The 8,331-nt window shown below is 44.7% G+C and overlaps 1 protein-coding gene across 1 annotated transcript; it reads right to left on the bottom strand.

The window, feature by feature from the left end:
- Nucleotides 1-2,441: 2,441 nt before the first annotated feature.
- On the bottom strand, nucleotides 2,442-6,161 carry LOC119437590 (uncharacterized). Its single transcript, XM_037704601.2, is given in 6 exon segments — nucleotides 2,442-3,247; nucleotides 3,338-3,535; nucleotides 3,633-3,806; nucleotides 3,901-4,047; nucleotides 4,109-5,805; nucleotides 5,808-6,161. Coding segments are annotated over 6 exon segments (3,108 nt in total). The 5' UTR covers nucleotides 5,938-6,161; the 3' UTR covers nucleotides 2,442-2,485.
- Between the last annotated feature and the right edge of the window lie 2,170 nt (nucleotides 6,162-8,331).

Below are 8,331 nucleotides of genomic sequence, written 5' to 3'. Positions count from 1 at the left end.
GCAGCTGCAGTGATAGATCAAGCCTGCACAAATGATGGTTGAATACTCTGGAGTCTTCCAAAGAGCCAGCATGATGTCATTAGAAATTCATTGAAGTTCTCTAACTGTGTCCATTCTAGAAAGCGGGATCGTGTTGGATGATATGGCAGCTTCATCAGTAAGATGCTTGCCAAAAACGCTGCAATGACCAGGCATCCACTGGATAATAACATCACATCCTTTTCCAATTATTGTGATCCTAGATTTCTGGTTTGTTTGAAATAAACTGTTCATAATTCCCATGGTGCAGTGTCACCTTGCAGGCTTTCAACAGCCGTTTGGAATTACTGAACTCTGTCCATTTACATGGGGGGTTTCCGTTCAATATATGCAATAGTGGCATGAAGGGCGGGATGTTCCGACCTTGTAGACGTGGTCATATGCAACATTTGGAAGTTAGCTTTGATCGAGCCACAACAATGACAGTGACTGGCCGTTAAATCAGTGGACGCGACCAAACCATCCATGTAAATGTGAACGAGAGGTTTGCATACACTTTGTGTAAAAGGGGTAGAGTAAGCTCCATTAAAACTGTTGATGACAGCTGGGCCTGATGACATCTGAGGCTTTTGCATACACCACGGAAGGGAGATGGTGATCTTGCAGCAGGTGCAAACATCTTTTTGAAGGGACGGCTGGGGAGTAACAATGGTTCTTGAAAATGTAGCCTGAGAGCTCTTCACTTGCAAGCAAATGAGATGGTGGACAAGCGAGGTGGTAGAATGTCGAATATGTCCTCTAAGCACTTTAGTATACATAGCTACGTAGGTCGTGATTAGGTCTCTCTGAAGATGGCAATTGTGACGATTTATCTGTCAACAATTGTGATTGCGTTCCACACACAGCTAGATTCAAGAAAAGGCTACCTCAACCTGGCTATATCGTCAATTTAACCAGTTCAGAGTTAAAGCTTTGCTTGCAGCTGCCTCCGTGCACGTACATATATATGGTGTTTCCCCTCCCCCGGTACAGGGTAGCCAACCGGAGATAATGTCTGGTTAACCTCCGAGTCTTTCCTTTACCTTCTTTTCTCTATGGTGTTTCAATTCTTGTGATTTCACTGAAAGCAAAACCACATTGATATTGCAGTAAAACACACTTTTCAAAATGCTAAATGTCTCGTTAATGGCCATGTGCTCAAGAGGGTTTTATTTAGAATTTTTTGTCCAGCATATGCCATATATATGTATCCGCCTGTTGTATTGACCAGGACAAAGAGCATTTATTTGCATTTGCAGATGCTTTGTAATAGGGAGGCCTGTCCTTGGAAATTTAGTAGCCACACCACACATGACTTGTGTTGCAATTAAAAAAGACGTATTCTCGGACCAAATACCTGAGCTGTGCGCACCCCACGAAGGAATGAGAAAATAACTTTTGTGGTAGTGCATTTCGCACGCGTGTATGTGTATGTTTGTGTGCTGTTACTTTGTTTTTTCACTTCCTTGCCATCTCACACTGAGCAGCAAATTTGTGAAGCCTGTGGCTGGGACTTCTCCAGATGCAACTAAACTTCCTCTCTCGAGAGAGAGGGACTGGAGATAAATGTCAAATATGTCACAGCCACGGGCAATCCACTGTAGTCATAGCTAATATACATCCACACGTGGGCAAGGGTCTTGTACCCGTTTCATAATGGTCGACAAATTTTCTTTAATTAGCTGCACCGCAATATAGACCTGTTATGCGGTGAAACATATTTGCCGTGCAGTGAAGCATACCGATTGAGATTGAAAGGGCGCACTGTTCAACTGTCACGGGGCCTTCATTACACACGCGTGTACACGTTGTCTCCGGTCATAGTACGCGCACTGAGCCATCCAATAAGTGTACCGGCATCCATTGAGAGGTGTTTCTTGCGTGGTTGTGGTGTTTTAAGCCGTACGTTGTTTCGCCCTAATGATTTCTCTCTGTGCGCGCCCCCTTTACACTCCCAGGCCTTTTTACACACCCACTCGCTGACAACATTAAAACCAACGCTTCTAGATCCTTTCAGTTGTCAAACTCCCCTTGCGGCGGCCGTCGATGCGCGGCCCCTTTTCGTTTCCGCTCAACAGGTGGCGCGGCGGCCACTGTTAGCCCGGCCGGGCTGGCGCCCTACGCTGCGAAGCGTTTGTAGCTTGCCTAGCGAGTGGCGTTCCTTTAGTTGAAATTGCCAAATATGCACAGCGCGTCACCGATCTATTCGCAGCTTATTACGGACCTATTCCGAAGTTGGAAAAAAGCCACGACTTAGCCAACTGAACAAGGAAAGCACTTGCGTCCAAAGCTGCGACGGGCCACCCTTCACTGCGACCGCCGTTTTCGTCTGCTAGAGCACGGCCGCTTTTTATCCAGCGGCCGTGGCTAGTTACAAGTAACTGAAAAAGAAAGAAATAAGACAAGAGCTTTGCTTCTCTCAATGAGTTTAAAGGTTTTTATTACAGGAGCCGCATTCAGCGTGGCTTTACAAAAGACGAGCTTTTTTGTTCGCGATGGCTACTTTCTCTCGTGTTTCTAGGCGGCGGTTCGCATCTCTCGAATAGAAATGCATTCGCGTGGCAATAAAAAAGTTCAGTATTTGGCACGTGAGCGCGCACATGTGCTCATCGCAACCCAGCCGAGCAAGGCTGCACTTTTCTAGCTCATCCAGGGCTTTCCAAAATAGGTCACCACAGAGACCTGCCTGATCAATGGAAAATGATATGGAGTCATTTGCAATTCTTATGAACTGTAGCATCTTGATTGTTGGATGCTTGAGACTCCCTTCCTTAAAGCTCCGATATGTTGTCAAGTATGCATCGGAACCAACTAGTGGAACAGTTGAGCTGATGTCATGCAGGCACAACTCACACTCTGTGTGCTTGCTCATTTTGTGTATGACATATCCACATAAGTAGTATGTCACAGCATCATCTACACCGCCCCTGAAATAGCTGTGTTCGATGTCCATTCGCTCGAGAGAGCTTGAAGGACCAGAAGTAATTGCTAACAGTCTAGCCTCAATCTCATTTCTCAAACTAGCTCTGTTCAAGCGATGGACTGCTCGAGCAGTGTTCAAGGCCTCTTCCACACTGACAAGTACAGCATTTGGTTCGCCTTGTACACTTCCACGTAGTGCTGTTTTGATGGGTGTGTAGAGGCTCAGCAGACGAAATATCTGCGAGAAATTCATGACGGTGGGGTGTGACTCATCTCCTCCAAATGATCGTGCAAGACCAAAATGCCGCTGAAAGAAAAAATATACATATTAAAGTGGATATGTAAAACATCTATAAATTACATATTAAAAGGGAAACAAGGTTATTGTGGTAGGTACCTCCAAGGGGTCTTGGTTGAGCTTCGCAGTGAGCACATAAAGCGCTCCTTTGTTGAACAGATAATTGATAATATCTAGTGTCGACAACAATGTGACACGTAAGGACTCCGTCGTCAGTTGCGACGCGAACAGCTTTGTACCTTTCTCGACTGCATTTTGCTCAGTCACATTCAAGACTTCTAGGAACTGCTTCATGGTCTGGAAAAAAATTTTCACATGTTCACGCTAATACGAATCAAAACGACAGCATATGTAAGGTCAAGCTTAGGTTCTGGGATGAAATTTGGTAACTTGCCTGTATCTCTTTGGAATGATGCCTGATTCCCCTGCACGGAAGCTTGACGTTGAGTGCATCAAAAACATCGTTGAGCATTCTTGTGAATGTCTCAGTCCCTTCAGAGTCTTTCAAGCCAGGGACATTTGCTTCCCTATACACACGCAATCCAATTGATGTTCCACGGCTAAAGAGCTGTGCAAAAAAAAAAGAGAGAGAGAGAGAGAGATTGCATTTTTTAAAATTTATGAACAGAAAGGCAACATGCTTGGACAGCAACAAGTTATACCTGTGTAGCCAGCCTGACGCTCATTTTGCGCAGGTTGTCAGGGGAAACATGTGCTTCAGTGAGTTTTGGCACAACACGTACATGCTTCTTTTTTTCCGTTTCGTATAGGGTCACGTAATGCTGAAAGTTGATGCGAAGGTCGCCAGCCTGGAAGTAATAAAAAGAAATTGTTGAACTGTTTGGAAAATTCACACATTTTTTTCCTTACCATTCCGTATGTGTGCTTCCTCAGGTGGTTTCGTATGCACTTCACAATATGCGGAACATCACAAATGAAGTAGATATTTTGTGACGGTTCCCAGGGATGCTCAATGAAGTGGCATGTCGCATCCATTTTCCCTGACACTCCAAGCTGGCTCCACATAGACCTGTTGTTGCCAGCCCCATCACTGATCACAGCCAGCACTGACGCATTGTTCTTGTGCAGTTCCAGGATGCCGCTCATTACCAGTTCTGCAAGAACTTTTCCAGGAGCCGCTCCTTTTGTAGCAAAGCTTGCTATTGGCTGCACCCAGTCCTCAAACAGTGGCACGAACATCAGTACCAATGCATGATCAGCAAGATGATTTGCATTTGGTGCCATGACTTCACCATAGTCAATAAAACCATCCATTCTGCATGAGGCCTTATTGAAGGAGACGCCTCGCTTCAACTTTATCTCGTCTAGGAGCAATACACCTAGCCGTTTTAAGTGACTTTTGTTGCTGAAATGGCTTCTGACGCTGTTCAATGCAACTTGGTTGAATCCATACTTGCATGGTATTCCTGCTATTATTTGGCGAAGGCGAGCCTTTGATGGCAGTGGTAGCAGCTGCATATCAGCAAGTAAAGTGTAGGCCTTCGGGCTTGAGATTTGCAGTAACAAACATGTCATAAGCCATTCATCATCATATCGCCTCCCATTTTTTGACTTGGCTTTTGCAGCCATGAAAGCTGTCTTGAATGCTAGTTGCTGCCTGGCCGGAAGAATATGAAGAGAGCTGTCAATGGTCTCTTCTGTAATTGCACTAAGCTTTCTCTTCACCAGAATGACTTCTTCCTTCAGTTTTTCTCGCCTTGAGGTTGCACGAATGGCTTTGCGACGCAGCAACTTCAAGCGAGCAGCCTGCTTTTTCTTGCCATCTTTTTGCTGCTTCGTCCGCTGCAAGAAAAGCTTCTCGAGAGTCCTGCACTGAGCACATGTAGCATTAACACTCAATACCGTGCATGTGTTGCGCCTCCACGTTTCACCATGCTTTGATGCCACCACTGACGAAGAGATTTTGGGGTACTTCTTTGCAGGACAGCCTTTACACAACTTCAGCTGTTCCACATATAGCAAGAGGCATGTGAAGTCTTCCATACACTTGAACTCAGTGGTCTGCTTCCCGGCGTACACATTTCGTGGCACAACTCGACCATCTGCACTGACAATTATATTCAGGCTGTCTGACAACACCACAGACATTTCTATAAGCGGGATATTCTTTCTTATCCCGAGCTTGTACAAAACGACCATTGCATCAACAACGTCAAGGGACCAACCTCGAATTTTTCGTCCCTCTTTCGCCATGCGACTGAGTACGTGAAACACATTCTCCACCGGCATGCTGTCATCGGTAGACAAGCTCGCTTCGTCATCGGCAACTCCGACAGCAGCATCCACACACTCACCATGTTTCTTCTGCCGCTTTTGTTTTGCTGGTGATCGTCTGTGAGCTGGTGCTTTGCGTTTCCGTGTGGGTTTCGAGAGATAACTTGGGCAATTAGGAAACAGGCGAGGCACGGCGTCTTCTTTCAGCGTCCATTTGTCGCGCGGTATGACCACAATTTCACCACGAATGTTGTGTTCGAAGACTTTGAAAATGTCATCATTGTCGAAGTGGAGGTCGCAGACGGAACACGAACTTGAAAGCTTTCTGTCAGCCGTGGTATGGCACGCTCCCACTGTTGAAGGCGCTCAGCATTGCGAGGTGCCCTGAAAAAATGTCTCTTGTCGTCCACGGATCGCGCGGAGTCGTAGCCGCTTTTACAGCCTGGAACGAAGCAGCGTGGCATAGTCCAAGCAATTGGAAGCGCAATGCACAAACATAAAATAACGCGAGCGTGAGCGCAAACGTGACAAAACGACTACACACACAGCGGCCACCTGCCCAAAACGTGCTGCTACGCTGCGCTTTGCCGGGCTAACTCCGTCGTGCACGCCCCCTCGCGGCGCGCAACGGAAAGGGGTCGGGCGGCGCTCCGCAGTTTGAGAACTGGAAAGAATTTAAGAGCGTTGATTAAAACCGACTAATAAACCCGGCTATTTGCTGTAATCCATAATTGTTGCCTGCAAATTGTCTTTACTATGTTCAAAATGCGCGATAAACATGCAGTTTGAATGTGGCTTCGGTTATATGTGAAAAAGGCAGGAACTGCTTTCTGGTTATGTTCTTGGTCGGAGCGAAGGCTGCATAAATATAGCCGATTTTGTAATAGCTTCACGATATCTCTGTGCCGCAGTTCTTTGATAGCGCAGTACCAAACATACAAAATGCACGTCTTTTCCGAACTCAACATCTACCATTTTGACGGGGTGTTTACACCCGCGAATTCAGCTGAGAGTTGTGTTTTGTGGCTGCTTATTTTACATGTCGACACAATTAAGGCATGTTCGCTAGTATAGGAAATAAAGGTGGCAGTCAAGAACTATTCTGCTTTCTTTTTCCGCGATCATGTCAGTGTTCTGATGGTCTAGCTATATATGTTTTAGGTATACTCAGAGTTGTCAGTTATAGTTCTTTGCCTAGCTGTCATCGAAAGCTTCATAGTTCGCCTTTGTGGAATATAAAATCGACGATTTATTTAATTGCAGCGTGAAACAATGACTCAATACAAACGAGTGATTCATGCATATGGAACGAAAAATGTTAGGCCTAACGTTGAGACAGGAAGAGAGCGGTGCGGATCAGAGAACAAACGGGAATAGCCGATATTCTAGTTATCATTTAAGCGGGAAAAAAGGAGCTGGGCAGGCCATGTAATGCGTAGGATGGATAACCGGTGGACCATTAGAGTTACAGAATGGATTCCAAGAGAAGGGAAGCGCAGTCGAGGACGGCAGAAAACTAGGTGCGGTGATGAAGTTAGGAAATTTGCAGGCGCAAGTTGGAGTCAGCTAGCGCAAGACAGGGTTAAGTGGAGTTCACATGAAGAGGCCTTCATCTTGCATTGGACATAAATATAGGCTGATGATAATGATTCATGCATCTCCGCTTTTCCAACCCAGCGAGCCCACAAAGCCAGCCCTGTCGGAATAACTTATTCTTAGTTGAGAATGAACCAATGTAATTGGTGAAATGTTTTCTTTCATACTCATTTTAACAACTCTGAGATGCCCCTTCTACTTATGGCTTAACCAGTGATATAGCTATTCGGTCAGCACAATTGGTCAGGCCATTTATAACGTATTACCACTTAGCCAGAAATCAATTGTGGTTTTAATTACACCTTACTGTACAAGATTTTGTGTAGAGCAAGTTATTACAACCTAGAAAGACTTGTAAATGCATCCCTTTAACAATTTTGTATTTTTTAAATCAGTACAATACTTCAATGAAATACAACACCGGACAATTAAGTGATCGACAGTGACTGAACAAGAGAAGCCTTTGCCTGGAGTCAATGTTTGGGCAAAGGGACTTGCATTCATTAGGCCAACAACTGATTTCCACATAGCTCATCACTCCCAAGGTCGAGGAGGATAAGCTGGTATGTAAGAGTAAAATGAAGGATATAGGCCGGTAGAGGAATAAGAAGTGCTTGAAGGCAAGGATTAGCTCTGGATAATAAGAGGGGTATGCTAAATGTTCTCCCAAGTAGAGCCAAAAAAAAAAAAAAGAGAACTGGAAATGAACCATTGGATGCAAGTAGGCATCAACCTATTGTGGCAGCCCTTTAGGAAAACCTTCTAAGGTAAGGCTTGCCCTGTCACCTCTGTGGATAGCTGAAAGTATGTCATTATTGTTGCCCGTAATGTCCTGGCCATAAACAAATATAATGTGGAGGTTCTACTGTTCCACTGCCTTTTGTATTACTATGATATAATGTTACCTGAAAACACATCTGCCTTGATGGACAGCTTTTACACTCACAAAGCCTTTGCTCACCTTAACATACTCATGCTTTTTAAGCACTATGTCAATTTTATGAGCTTTTTGTCGATGAGTAACTGTTCTAAGATTTGTTATGTGCAAAATTCACTTATCTCTTGATCGTGTTTACTTGTGCAACATCTCCCAATATTACACAGCATCTAATATTTAAGACAATAGCAGTTATAGTGGACTAAGGATGACTGTAGCAACTGACGAAACTAGCCACATGAAGATATTTCACTTTTTCCATTCATACTTTCATTTCCAATTTAAGTGCTCAACGAGAGAGTTCAACATTTGAATTGGTGAAACA

Source organism: Dermacentor silvarum, chromosome 1, assembly GCF_013339745.2.
Source record: "Dermacentor silvarum isolate Dsil-2018 chromosome 1, BIME_Dsil_1.4, whole genome shotgun sequence".
Lineage (NCBI taxonomy): Eukaryota > Metazoa > Arthropoda > Arachnida > Ixodida > Ixodidae > Dermacentor > Dermacentor silvarum.
The sequence above is the reverse complement of the archived record's forward strand: the minus strand, read 5'-3'. Positions and strand labels throughout refer to the sequence as shown.